Source organism: Coregonus lavaretus, assembly GCF_964263955.1.
Source record: "Coregonus lavaretus genome assembly, chromosome: 15".
Taxonomy (NCBI): domain Eukaryota; kingdom Metazoa; phylum Chordata; class Actinopteri; order Salmoniformes; family Salmonidae; genus Coregonus; species Coregonus lavaretus.
In genome coordinates, this window is record NC_140002.1 from 11464786 (window position 1) to 11480318 (window position 15533).

The window sequence follows — 15533 nt, forward strand, 5'->3', positions numbered from 1 at the left end:
TCTGCTAAGGGGACAGGACAACTTCACCGCATCAAAGGGACGATGGACGGGGCCATGTACCGTCAAATCTTGGGTGAGAACCTCCTTCTCTCAGCCAGGGCATTGAAAATGGGTCGTGGATGGGTATTCCAGCATGACAATGACCCAAAACACACGGCCAAGGCAACAAAGGAGTGTCTCAAGAAGAAACACATTAAGGTCCTGGAGTGGCCTAGCCAGTCTCCAGACCTTAATCCCATAGAAAATATGTGGAGGGAGCTGAAGGTTCGAGTTGTCAAACGTCAGCCTCGAAACCTTAATGACTTGGAGAAGAGGAGTGGAACAAAATCCCTCCTGAGATGTGTGCAAACCTGGTGACCAACTACAAGAAACGTCTGACCTCTGTGATTGCCAACAAGGGTTTTGCCACCAAGTACTAAGTAATGTTTTGCAGAGGGGTCAAATACTTATTTCCCTAATTAAAATGCAAATCAATTTATAACATTTTTGACATGCGTTTTTCTGGATTTTTTTGTTGCTATTCTGTCTCTCACTGTTCAAATAAACCTACCATTAAAATTATAGACTGATCATGTCTTTGTCAGTGGGCAAACGTACAAAATCAGCAGGGGATCAAATACTTTTTTCCCTCACTGTATGTACGAATGCTGTTAATTGACTATAGCTCAGCATTCAACACCATAGTCCCCTCCAAGCTCATCATTAAGCTCGAGGCCCTGGGTCTGAACCCCGCTCTGTGCAACTGGGTGCTGAACTTCCTGACTGGCCGCCCAGGTGGTGAAGATAGGAAACAACATCTCCACTTCGCTGATCCTCAACACTGGGGCCCCACAAGGGTGCGTGCGAAGCCCCCTCCTGTACTCCCTGTTCACCCATGACTGCGTGGCCAAGCACGCCTCCAACTCAATCATCAAGTTTGCAGACGACACAACAGTAGTAAGTTTGATTACCAACAATGACGAGACAGCCTACAGGGAGGGGGTGAGGACTCTGGGAGTGTGGTGCCATGAAAATAACCTCACTCAACGTCAACAAAACAGTAGTTAGTTCTGGGCTGATCCCTTACCTTCCTCATGATCATTGATGCCCCACGAGGTGAGATCTTGCATGGAGCCCCAGACCGAGGGTAATTGACCGTCATCTTGAACTTCTTCCATTTTCGAATAATTGCGCCAACAGTTGTTGCCTTCTCACCAAGCTGCTTGCCTATTGTCCTGTAGCCCATCCCAGCCTTGTGCAGGTCTACAATTTTATCCCTGATGTCCTTACACAGCTCTCTGGTCTTGGCCATTGTGGAGAGGTTGGAGTCTGTTTGATTGAGTGTGTGGACAGGTGTCTTTTATACAGGTAACGAGTTCAAACAGGTGCAGTTAATACAGGTAATGAGTGGAGAACAGGAGGGCTTCTTAAAGAAAAACTAACAGGTCTGTGAGAGCCAGAATTCTTACTGGTTGGTAGGTGATCAAATACTTATGTCATGCAATAAACTGCAAATGAATTACTTAAAAATCATACAATGTGATTTTCTGGTCTCTCACAGTTGAAGTGTACCTATGATAAAAATTACAGACCTCTACATGCTTTGTAAGTAGGAAAACCTGCAAAATCGGCAGTGTATCAAATACTTGTTCTCCCCACTGTATGTATATAGTCTTAAATTCCATTCTTTACTAGATCCCGAGTGGCGCAGTGGTCTAAGGCCACTAGAGATCCTGGTTCGAATCCAGGCTCTGTCGTAGCCGGCCGCGACTGGGAGACCCATGGGGCGGCGCACAATTTGGCCCAGCGTTGTCCAGGGTAGGGGAGGGAATGGCCGGCAGGGATGTAGCTCAGTTGGTAGAGCATGGCGTTTGCAACGCCAGGGTTGTGGGTTCGATTCCCACGGGGGGCCAGTATGATTTTCATTTTTTTTTTATAATGTATGCACTCACTAACTGTAAGTCGCTCTGGATAAGAGCGTCTGCTAAATGACTAAAATGTAATGTAAAATGTGTGTGTATTGGGTATATGTTGTGAAATTGTTAGATATTACTTGTTAGATATTACTGCACTGTTGGAACTAGAAGCACAAGCATTTTGCTACACCCGCAATAACATCTGTATGTGACAAAGAAAATTTGATTTGATTTGATACATTGTTCCAGTATTCACTTTTTGGACGTAAAAGTAATGGCGGCAAAAGTCTTCTGGAGACAAAGGGACATTCCTTTACCAATACTGAAGAGCAAGAGGGAGATTCCCCTCCTCCCTAATTTATGACAGGGTGTGAGGTGTCAAATCCGTCCCAGCCCCGCCCCCCTCTCCTGTGGGTGAGCGGGGGTCTGGTGATCGTCAGCCATTGAAAAGCTGATCTGAGGCCTTGGATCCTCAGCCAGGAGAGTCATGACACTACTCATAAAGCAAATTTAGAACTTTATTATTCAAAAACGTAAAATACTGTCATACTGTCAATGTTTTTTACAATACAGTGATATAATATATATTATGGATAACGCCCATAACTTCATAATGAACGCGTTAATGCCATTATGGAGTGGTCAGGGTGACACTGGGCTGTCCCCTTTTAAATTTTTTTGTAGGGGAGTCACCTCATCAAGAGGTTCAGATCTCTTGGTGTAAGAGCTAAGGTGTTATGTTGTTTTTATGTGATACATACAGTGTGGTCTTGATAGAATCCCCTATTGACGTACCCTCTTGTGTTGTCTGTCTGTGTGTCTACAGTGGTGTCTAGTGGCAGCGACAGTGAGTCGGACCACAGTGAGGGCAGCGTGAAGAGCAAGGTGTCCAGCCAGGGTCTCCCTGAGGGCAAGCAGCATACTGACTCAGGTACATCCCTCTGGAAGTATACCTTCTCTCTGTAATTTCAACAGACTGACCCTGCCACGCATATGACAACACAAATATACACAATGGATTAATACAACCTTTGATTTAGAGATAGTATGGAGGTAAGACATTTGTACTTAGTATATAAGCCATTGATCAGCTTTATTCTTGAAGAATCAATATGAATCACAATGAACAGCAAAACAATTGAACAATAGGAACTCTTCCAGACTTTGCTTTTAACCCCTTGGCCCTGTGTGTTTGTCCACAGTGTTCAGTGGGGGGCGGATTGGGACCCCCACAAGGCTGGGCTGGGGTCCACAGGGCAGCCTGCTGTCAGAGAGCCGCTCCAGCCTAGCCAGCGAGCCCCCCCACAGCACCACCCCCCCAGCAGCCCCCCCTGAGGACTACGACACAGACCACAGCTTCCCCTCCCCCAGTGAGTACACCCATATGCACATCTCAACTCAGAACTCAACATTATCTATGTGGCTCCAATGGCTCAGTTGGTTAGACAGAGCATGGTGCTGGCAACGTCAGGGTTGTGGATTTACGTCCTTCATTGACCATATAGGTGTGACTTTCAATGTGACCTTGGATAAAAGTCCCATATTATATCACTACATCCATAGTATCCATCCCCAGGGTGGGTTCTAATCATTTTACATTTTACATTTTAGTCATTTAGCAGACGCTCTTATCCAGAGCGACTTACAGTTAGTGAGTGCATACATTTATTTTAATTTATTTTCATACTGGCCCCCCGTGGGAATCGAACCCACAACCCTGGCGTTGCAAACGCCATGCTCTACCAACTGAGCTACATCCCTGCCGGCCATTCCCTCCCCTACCCTGGACGACGCTGGGCCAATTGTGCGCCGCCCCATGGGTCTCCCGGTCGCGGCCGGCTACGACAGAGCCTGGATTCGAACCACTGCCTTCCCCTCTGTTCTTGTTGACTCCTTTCAGCGGACTTGACAGGACCAGATAGATTTAAGCAATATGGGAATTCTGTGTGGATCCACATCACCTTATATTAGGCAAGGTGTTGTTTACACTGCACTGCTTTCACCAATCCAATTCTTTCAAATCTCATAGGGCCAATCAATAAGGGCAGAGGTTAGAGAGCGAATCAACCCCTATGTGTTGCCTAACCCTACGCACTAGACCCAGTACCTAACAAGTCTGGCCTGTTGCAATGCATTGCAAATGAGGAGCTCTGACCGCTTTGGCTGCCAAGTCGGCCTAGATTGACTCTTGAGGGGATGTGAGCTCAGAGCAACAGGTGTTGGTGCCAAGAACGGATGCCAAGAGGGCACCTGTTTGCGCTTTCCCTTCCATGTTGCGTTCCCAACAATGTCTCTAAATGCAGAAGCAATATGTGCACACCCACCAAGACGCTGAGCTCATAAACATCATTAGATTTCGATGGTGCTGAGTAGCTCACCACCCAAGCGGGCCTACATCCGACCGGAAGAAACCTGAACACGAGTGCTTACAGAACTGAACCCCCCTTAGCCCCCTGACAAATGTAAAATGTAAATACTGAGCAAAGCTCCTGTTCTCCACCCCAGGAAGGAGACCTGGTCCTCAGGTGTTCTAGCTCCAACAAGACCCCCCTAGCTCTCTCGGTTTCTGACAGTGGGTGCGGTGTAATGCCATTATGGGGTGCCCGTGTTTTCTTTATGCCCCAACCGCTACCCCTGCCCTCCACAGGCAGAACGCCCGCTGGCACAACTCAAGCCCAATTAGGCCTCATTTGCACAGCGATGGTGTCTCGCCAATTTGAAAGATAACAACTCTCTTTCATGTGCTCACTTGACACATTTGTTGAAAGTAAAAATAAAAAAGCTTTGTCTTTCCCGACTATGACCATGCAGAACGTGGAGCCTTCATTTAATTGGGGACTTATTTTTTTATGTTTACTTCTCTTGGCCTTCATGCATCCCTACAAAGAAAGCCATTTATCACATTTCATACACTCCTCTTTTATCTGCTGTTTTCCTGTATACTTTTATATCATTAAACTTAAGCGGTACTGTATCCCCAACGCCAGCTACCGCCGTCCGGTGCCATAAACGTGCCGCCTAACTTTGCAGGATAATGACTTCATTTGAATTCAGGGTCCTGTTTGGCTTAGTTGGTAGAGCATGGCGCTTGCAACACCAGGGTTCTGGGTTCGATTCCCACGGGGGATCAGTATGATGAAAGTGTATGCACTCACTACTGTCGCTCTGGATAAGAGTGTCTGCTAAATGACAAAACATTTGCATCTACTCCAGAAGCTGTTAGCCAACTAGCAAAATGACTCCCACTGCACCATTAAATGGAAAAGGACCTGGAAATCCATCTCTGCCCAATAGTTGGGGATAGACTGTGCGGATAATGGTCCACAGAGTCTCTCTTTTTGGTTTTTACTTCTCCCCCTAATAACCTGCCACTGTAATTTATTGACATTATGGATGTAATTTATTTACAATGTGGACGTCAAGGATAGCCCGGGCTGTGTTGAATGCGCCACTGCATGGATTACCTCCAGGGAAGCCAGAGAATGGATTTATATTTATCGGGCGTTGATTTATGTCGCCTGCGAGCAGCGGGCCGTCATTAATCAGAAGATAATGGGGTTTAGCCCTATGCAAGGCGTCGGGACTCCCCCACTCACTCATTTGTTTTCACTCAACATTGTCCTGTTTCGAACCACTTAGGGATTAGTCAGAGCAATTACTCATTCCCAATGTTTCTTCATTTGACTCTTATTCATTAGTCCTTCTTTATAAGGTAGCAGCACCGTTTCATGTGTGTGCATGTTCAACCGATGTTGAAGTGTGTTATTATAGTGGAGTTTTGTCTCCAGATTTCCCATTAGATCTTGGTTTTAGCATTGATTTGTGATTTTTTTATTCTATTTGAGACACTAGCACACTTCCAATCCAGTCTATTTGACTCCCTTTTAGACACAACCTGTATGTTTGAAGCTATTCACCATGATATACAGCTCTAGACCTGAGTAGTTTTTAACGACGATGACATTTAGCAGACATTGTGTAGTTTCTAGTTATATTTACTGGAAGCCAAAGCACTGACGGTGCAAAAGGAGCTATATGGTAAGTCTTTTTTCTATATGGTACTTTTTTCACCACTTTATTTCTACCTCCGAGCATTGGAGATGATGCAACCAAGGCCAGACTACTGTTCTCGCTAGAATGAATGATTGACATCATATGGTGCTGAGTAAAAAGGGAAGAATGTCATCCTAACATCACCCCAAGCAACAATCTCTTAATTCAATCTGTTTTTTCGCTCAACCCAATATGAAATCACGTTGGTTGGCTTTGTGTGCGTTCCTTCAATGGCGCCTTGAGCCCACGCACAACCTGGGCCTTTACATTCACATCGCTTTGTTTTGATGTAGTCTTTCAAGCGCCTTTTTTTCTGTCATTACCAAGGTAGCCGTGTGCAGCTGTGTGCCGGCTCAACTGGAAATTGAAGCGAGGAGAGGGAAAATAACCAATAAGGCTCTTACAGTAGTGGCTGTAAGTCTTTCATTGATTTCCCTGATAGCAGGAGGGAAACTTGCTTGTTGTCGGTCTCTGTGAATAACCCTTCCACTTCCCCATGCGCCCCAATCTTATGCTTCCAACCATTCTTCACTCCTCCTCCTCCTCCTCTCTCTCCCTCACTACATTTATCTAATCTACCTTGACATTTCAGAAGTTTGCTGCTATTCTTTTCCCCTCCTTTCTTTTTCTTTTTTCTTTACACTGAGGTTGTATAATCACACTTCATCATTGTGCACTCTTTCGAGAGTCATCCCTCACTCTGATGCAGAAAACCTGCCACAGTGTTTCAGCAAAGGTTTGCCGAATGAAGAATGACCGGAGGGAGTCGGCACTGAAGAGGAATTGTTTACATAAGCACCGCTGCCAGTTCCTGTGTACGCTCGCCTTTCTAACACAACATACATGTATGTTGACAGTCTCCCCTAGATGTTTTCCTTAAGAGCTACCCTAACATTACCTGCAGTTAACCTGATTAGAATAGGAAATGTGCATATTCCCCTCCGTCTTGGTTTAATGAGATGTCTTATTTAGCGCTGTTTAGTGATCGCGTCTACCTCGAATGCGCTTACTCAATTAGACGATGCCATACACAGGCTTGATGAAGTGGCATTTTTTTCTCTCTCTGTCAGTTAGCACCGATTGAGCCCATCTAAGGAGAACCTGGGACTCTGATACAGAAACCTAGCATTGAAGTCTGCAAGAGATTCGAGAGGCTCCAATATATGATAAATCTATTTATGTGAAATCGGTAGCATTCGCAGAGCTCAGTACAGTATGTACCAGGGCCTTAATACACTATCTATCAGCGCTAACTGTTCTTGTACGGCCAAATGAACTGGAGTGTCCCGTACACAAGTCAATTTTACTCTGTTCTTGTCATTAATTACAGTTAATTACACAACAGCCACTCAGGAAATCATTGACGTAAATACAATCAAGTTACCGGCCGTGATGCAGAGCCGCTGGCTGATAGAGAACATCATCTTTGTTTTTATTCATACTACTCATACTTCCTCAAAACCTGTATGCCAGTACATTTTATAGGCTACTGTATTTGGGTTACATTATTGTTCTCATTTTCTATTGGTTGACTTCAACTGAAGCAAAATGTTGTCATTCTGCATGAGGCATGCTGTAGACCGGGTCAGAGGTTACACACCCCTTATGTAAGCGCTCTATATGAGATTGGTCAATCACAGGCAGTTTGTTTGGGTCTTGTAGTTGAAGATTATCGGAGAGATTGGCATTTCAACGCCCTTTTAAGGATCCTTCTGTCCTCTGCGTAAAATGAGTCATCCACTCTCACCTTTTCCCTCGGCCAGCAACAGGTTCAACTGAAGAGTGTCACTAGTCTAACTGATACCGTTCTTCACAACATAACAAAAAAACTTGTAATTAACACCCTCTATTCCTCGCCATCGGTATCAGCAACAACTGAACATGAATATGACACTCAGGCTGTGTCCCAAATGGCACCCTGTTCCCTACATAGCGCACTATTTTTGACAAGAGCCCTATAGGCCCGATTAAAACTAGTGCACTATTTACATAGCCTCAGTCTCCGATGAAAGCAATGATCAACCTGCAATATACGATGTCATTACCTCGCTTACATCGCAAGTTTGATATAATTGATTTAACATTTCAAAATGTGCGTCTGCAGAACGTAGCCTCCCCCCTACAAAATATCCGATAATGACTCTGATCTGTCAGTTACACTGTGGCGAAATGCTAACATGACACCTCTGTCAGGAATACAAAACACCTCCTCTGCCAAGGATGGGGACAGATGCAACGACTGCCATTTTCTAATAAGGGTTGGAGAAGGTGGGGGTGGGGGTGGGGGATTGAACGGTGGGGGGAGGGTGAGGGGGGTGGGGGCAGTCATTTGGCAAACATAATTAATAACACTCCAGTCTCCTCTGATTAGCTCCAGACAAGGCCTGAATACGAGATGAGGACTGGCTATAGAGAGTCTGCTGGAGATTTGCCCAGGGACCGATGATGTGTTACTCCAACCTAATGATTATTCTAGGAAGCATTATGAAAACAGCAAAAGCCTATTGTAGTTTCAGCTTAACATTGGATAAGCATATAGGCCTATTGGGATGTATTAACAATGTTGCTTGATTTGCTTCATACTGTACCATCTCTACCCTTGAGAAACAACAAAAAGATGCCTTTCACCCAATTGTCATGTAAATTTTTTTGGGAATAGATACAGTTGTTGCGATACACAGTCGAGTCGAGAAAGTAATCTGCACATATTAAAATGAGCCACTATGCGTTTCCATTCAAAATGTGTCTGAGGAAATTAATAATTATCTGCCCACCGAGGGAGACAGTCAGACTGCAGTGCTGTGTTCAGGCATTCTCCACGGAAGTTCACAATGTCAAGCAATTCCTTCTGCTTTGACAGGCAGTCATGATTGGATGCGGGGAAATAACTTTACAGAAAAACTTGAGGGACAGGGAGCTTGACGGGAAAACACACTTGGTGTCTCTTGGCATTTTGGTCCAGCACTGATGTGGTTCTCTCACTGGCCTGTCCAGCAACTGGCTGTATTAAAGTTGTTGATAAAAACAACTGTACTAGAGCTGTGTGGTGTGCATATTGCAATTGGCTGTTAATTTAATCTTAACAGAGGTGAGTTGCAGAAATTGTGTGGATTAAAAAACAGCCTTGACCCGAATTGTAATTGTTACTAGAGCTATGCATATTCTTAGGCCAAGTAATGTGCACTTTATTATTGATTGTTGGTCTACCGTCTACCTTACCTTACCTTACCTTATGGTGAGGCATTGTCTCGCATGAGTGTCTCTCAACAGAAACTCAAGCTTAATAGAGTGGTGAGGAGGAGGAGGAACTCCGCGGACCCTTTGTGTCCGGAAGTAATTTAGCCATTTATTGTAGCCATTTGCACTCTGTAGAGTTGCTATTTTCTCAAGTTTTCTCATGTCAATTAACTTGTGACATTCCTGGATTACTCATTATACGAATAAAGTCAGATTTAATCAACAAAAATACGATAGTCAGTTTAAAAAAGCTTGAGCCAGCTAACCCTATGCAAATGACGCTGGTAGATCTCAACACTGAACATGGGATCCGCGTTAAGTAGCAATGATATCCTTCTCCACTGTTGTCTTACCACACAATAGATAGCTCGAACCAGTCATGAATATTCAACAAAACAATAAATCATTTAACATTTTATTTTCACCGAATGTCTTAGTTACAAAGGAGTTTTGAAGTTGAGGACGAAAACTAGCGTAGTCCAGCTAGACAGCTAGTTTAGCCAGGGAAAACCACAGGAAACCAGCTTGGGACAGGATATAGCTTGGCACACATGCGTACTAGGCTAATTCAGGACACAGATTGTAGTTTTTATGCCCTGATATCAGGAGCTGGCGGTGAAAAGTTTGATTAAACAATTCAGAGACTGAAACGAATACATCAGATTACAAATATTTAAGGAGAGCGAATCGATATACAATCCCGAATTCAGCTGTAACTGTCAATAGTAAAGCAAAGCTTAAAACGATGTTTGAGTTTTTACCTTAATCCAGAAAATGTATGGTGAAGTCGCTTCTGGACACGGTAGACTCCTCCTCCTAACCACTCTATTGACATGCACATACAGTGGTAGTGATTCACACTCTAATTATCAATTTAACTGAGGGAAACTGTACTAGCTATAGCCAAAGGTGCGCAAAATAAGTAGAGTGGAACTCTTTAGTGAAACGTGGCTCTCCTAATGATCTGAATGGATGAAATGCTAACAGGAGACTGGGGTGTTTAACCCTTTGGCCCGCAGCTCTTTATGTGGCGCTCGTCAGCTATGCTGTTGCACCGATGGAGGAGAGTCTCTCTCCCACACATAGCCCTATTATCTCCCCAGGAGGCGCAGTAATTGTGCCGGTGTCAGTTAAAGGTATTGGTATGCAAAACGGACCAGCGGCGGCTTTTTCAGATGTTCCGACAGCTATTTTTTTCTGGGCAGTAGATCTTACCGATAGTCCTTCAGGTTTTCAGGGCGTCTTTATTTAAGCCTGTATGAAATGTTATCTGGGCTCCTAGCAAGGAATTTATTAATCACTAAAGGATCCACAATTATAGGTGTTCTTAAAAAAAAAAGTAAATTAAAGGGATGCTGGAGCAAAAGGCGTACGCAGTTATCACACAGACAGAGTAATTTGATACTTTGTATGTTGCCATTTGAAATTGGTAAATGACTGAGTGAGGTGAATGGCACAATTGGATTTGATTGATTCCTAAATGACTTTTTAATTGCATAAAAGTCCTAATTTAATTCATTATCTTTCAGTTACACCTCAACTGCGCCACAGTGACTGGCTATTCATTGCTAGCTATGTCCGGAGGCGTCTTTAAGAAAAATTGTCTCAACACAAAAGAAAATGGCCAGTCAATCATTTCTATTAAAATCCTATGCGATGGTCTCCGCTGAGATAAATGGAATGCTTTCCGTCTTCAACCCTGTTGTCGACCTTTATCGCCAAGGCCAACCTTAATGTGCGGTGGACCTGCTGTTTCTCCAAGGCTGGACATGGGGCCAATGACTTGCCTAAGAAGTTGGGTCATTCCACGAATAGAGTACATTTTGCATCCCTTTGATGTTGTAAGTAGAAATTGTGCACCAATATTACATTTTAATAGTCTGTTATATTAAATGTGCCCTTTAATATAGATCACATGAGCATTCAATATATCAGAATAAAGACAAAAATCAGAATATTCAATAATCAAACACTTTCCGATTTTAACCCACTTAACCCCAAAATGTCTTCAAGTTTTTACCATCATTGTAAAGCCCTAGTTATGTTCTTGCTTTGACAGTCATTTTTGAAGATTATTATATATTTAATGTAATTATTGATACATTTACGTCTCTCCCTCATTTACTTGAACAGAACTTAAACTATTTAAATGTTTCCCCTTAAACCACTCGAGTGTTGCTTTAGCAGTATGCTTAGGGTCATTGTCCTGCTGGAAGGTGAACCTAAGTCCCAGTCTCAAATCTCTGGAGAATGAAACCAGTTTCCCTCAAGAATTTCCCTGTATTTAGCGCCATCCATCATTCCTTCAATTCTGACCAGTTTCCTAGTCCCTGCCGATGAAAAATATCCCCACAGCATGATGCTGCCACCACCATGCTTAACTGTGGGGATGGTGTTCTCGGGGTGATGAGAGGTGTTGGGTTTGCGCCAGACATAGCATTTTCCTTGATGGCCAAAAAGCAAAATTTTTGTCTCATCTGACCAGAGTACCTTCTTCCATATGTTTGGGGAGTCTCCCACATGGCTTTTTTTTCTAGCCACTCTTCCGTAAAGCCCAGCTCTGTGGAGTGTACGACTTAAAGTGGTCCTATGGACAGATACTCCAATCTCCGCTGTGGAGCTTTGCAGCTCCTTCAGGGTTATCTTTGGTCTCTTTGTTGCCTCTCTGATTAATGCCCTCCTTGCCTGGTCCGTGAGTTTTGGTGGGCGGCCCTCTCATGGCAGGTTTGTTGTGGTGCCATATTCTTTCCATTTTTTAATAATGGATTTAATGGTGCTCCGTGGGATGTTCAAAGTTTCAGATCTTTTTTTATAACCCAACCCTGATCTGTACTTCTCCACAACTTTGTCCCTGACTTGTTTGGAGAGCTCCTTGGTCTTCATGGTGCCGCTTGCTTGGTGGTGCCCCTTGCTTAGTGGTGTTGCAGACTCTGGGGCCTTTCAGAACAGGTGTGTATATATACTGAGATCATGTGACAGATCATGTGACACTTAGATTGCACACAGGTGGACTTTATTTAACTAATTATGTGACTTCTGAAGGTAATTGGTTGCACCAGATCTTATTTAGGGGCTTCATAGAAAAGGGGGTGAATACATATGCACGCACCACTTTTCCGTTATTAATTTTTTGGAATTTTTTGAAACAAGTTATTTCACTTCACCAATTTGGACTATTTTGTGTATGTCCATTACATGAAATCCAAATAAAAAATCAATTTAAATTACAGGTTGTAATGCAACAAAATAGGAAAACGCCAAGGGGGATGAATACTTTTGCAAGGCACTGGGATACAGTAATAGTCAAATCATAGTGTAAAAGCAGGTGAGCTGGTGCTACTCTTTTTGGCAATTTTCTGGTGTTTTGTGGTGGAAAACTGAGCTCTTCAAGCATAACACATCAACCCTGTTACCATAGGCTAGAAACGTTTTAACAATTAAAAAATGTTTGTGAAGCCTGCATTCAATTGCCCCTCCCTGTTGCACACAACAAGCTTCCATTGCCTCTGTCACAAGGGGATTTATGGCTGATTTAAGATGAAAACCTCAACCATGTTACGGTCAACGAAATTGAATGGCATTTTATTGGCACTTACTTTTATTTGAGATGGGAAAACATGTTTTTTTATGAAGTTGAACATGTGCTCTTTATGACAATGTTAAAAGGAGGTGTTTCATTTTTTCCCCCCAAGTTAGAATACCCAAAATGTACTCTATTTGTGGAACAAACCATGTATAATGTTCTATGGGGATGCTCTTACCTCTGTACTCTGGGTCCTCTGCATTCTCAATATTTATCTTCTTATCCAACGAACCAAACCTCTTTGGCACTGGCCAGAGACTGCAACGCACTCCTGTTAGTTTCAGTAGCTGTTCAGTGATAATTGTGAAGTTTACTTTTTAACCATACTGTATCTTTATGGTATTATACAGGAGAAATAGTGGGAAGGGTGGACACAGGGATTAAACCCGGTCCCCGGTAGGGGGATTTGTATATGTGACATGTGCTGGGAGTGTTAGCACTCAACCACGTCTTTGCTTAAGTTTACCTTTTTAAAGGAAGATAAATAACGGCTTATCTGCCTTGCTCGATTGTCTACTCATGCATAAGGTACCATTGCAGTAGTCTTTACACTCTTATTTGCTCATTCGGTGGTTCCCTCAGATCAGTTCCCTATCCATTTGGATAGTTTTGATGTGATATCAATTCTTCAATGGTTTCTGAGCATGTGCGGTATCACTATGGTGGGGTTGTGGTCTACCTGGTTGCCTGGAGACAGACAGCAGGCTCTTCCTTCCTGGAGCTGTGTTCCAGCAGATCCCCTTTAATGAAAATTACTGTGTGACACAAACAGCAGTATTAATTTAATTGTGGACTGTGCCAGTCCTCCCCCCATGGTCGGTAATTGTATTAGCATAGAGGGGTGGTGGATTACTCTTAAAATATAGAAATAAACTACAGTAGGAGGTGGTGAGGGGTCGATATGGTGCTGGACTGCTCCTGGAATCTAAGGTGCAGTCAAGCATATGACCAGCTCCCTGTACAGAAGCAGTGATGTTATGGATCAACTCTTCAAAGGGAGCATTTTAACAAGAATTCATTTTGATTTGAACCCCTATTCCACAATTATTGTTATATTTTAAGCTTTACTCAGTCTACTGAAACGGCCATCTCTAATTTCCAAAGAACTGTTTTGTTGATGGCCACCTTCTCGCGACAATGCCCCAATTGTCCATTAACAGAATGCTGTTTGAATAGCTTGTTTGTCCTCCACATTTACCGTTAAACACCTGAAATTGATTGTACCGTGTAGGTCATTTGTGCTTTCCCCTATTGTTCCTATGCACTGTGTAGTAACTAAAATTCATGTGGCTTTCCAACAGGTATTAGTTCTATTAGACGAGAGGATTTGAGGGCTCTGTTGTTCTGAGCTGCGTTCTGATGAGTCATTTAGGTAATTAAGAACCGAGAGGGGAAGCAGACAGGCTCTCCATGGTGCCAGAGTCGGGCTGGTGGGACTGCGGGGTCGCGTGTGTCTGTGTGCCCGCCATGCCGCGTTACACTGATTGACAGTGATGGCCACCTGCCGGCCTTAGCACAGCGGGCACCCTTGACATGCCCCCTCCACAGTGGTGGGGACGCGTCCTCACCACAGAGCCAACCCCAAACTCTGACCCCTACTAGGAAGTAGGATATGCAGGTGGATAAGCTGTGTGGTTCTCCACCTCTAACCCACAGCTCAGAGTCTGGAGGTTTAAACATACCAAAACCACTGTGGAAGAGCTACTGGGCTTCCTTTTTGTAGTGATGTTAGTCCGATTTGGTTGCATTCCTGTTTCAATGTGAGGTCATGCCTTGATTTTTTTAAATGCCTGAGACAACCTGTCTACAGGAATGGATTGACAATGCTAAAATTGTATTGATCATGATACATGAAACACCAGGTTGTAGTTTAGGTATAATTGATGATGCTTGAGGGAAAGCCCTCGATAGTGACTTCTTTCCCAGTCTTAGTTATGCTTTTATATGAGGTTTGTCTTTTTGTGTTGTAACACAAAAGTATGGACACTGTGCTACAATCCACAAATATACTTTACTCAAGGCTTCCAGTTTTTTGGAAACTCTTGTTCAATGCCCTGTTTTTCCAGTGTTGTTTTTCTAGTGGTCTCACCATTCTTTGAAGATCCTGAGTCTTGGAGAGCATACAGCAAACAGAATCCCAGGGAAAATGGAGCAGGCTTTCAGGGGGCACTAAACCGCAGTGGCAACCTTTAAAAAGGATTAAAGCATTACACAGCTATTAAAACCTGCCAAATAGACACATTGCAGGAGGTGCACACAGACACGCATGCACACAAATCTCTTGCATCTCACCTGTTGCCCTTGGAGCAAAAAGTGTGTGCTGTTTTCATGCTGTTTTCATACTTCTGTTTTCTTCTCCCCACTATTTCCCACAAAATGTTTAAATATTTTTACTGAAACTGTAAAATATTACAGATTTAGCTTGGTTCTAAGCTGATGCATGCCCCATCGTTCCTCAATTGGGATGTGCTGAAACAAAATGTCAATCAATGTGGAACCTAATGCTTTCTAGAATAATAACTTTCAGGTATATGGGGTAGATTATTTATGGTGTTTACAACTATTTTAGATGCCAGTGCCATTACCAGAATAGTAGTTTCACTGTTTCGGTCACCATAGTGCCTGATTTCCTGTCGTGCGTGGTGTTTAGCATCTGTTGCCACTCCTCTTGTACCAAGTCAATTGTACAGTGCAGTGCATGCTATTTTTGCCTACACTTTTCTCTTGGTGATGAGTTTGAAAAAAACTAAAACCTTTACAGTACT

At 43.4% G+C, this 15533-nt stretch overlaps 1 protein-coding gene across 1 annotated transcript in view; it reads left to right on the forward strand.

Annotated features, from left to right (window-relative positions):
• Positions 1–15533, forward strand: part of doc2b (double C2-like domains, beta) — a 324284-nt gene that overhangs the window by 80335 nt on the left and 228416 nt on the right. Inside the window, exons 7-8 of the mRNA XM_084178089.1 lie at positions 2722–2826; positions 3098–3265. Of these exons, the coding sequence (XP_084034215.1) occupies positions 2722–2826; positions 3098–3265 (273 nt within the window). The remainder of the gene's footprint in view (positions 1–2721; positions 2827–3097; positions 3266–15533) is intronic.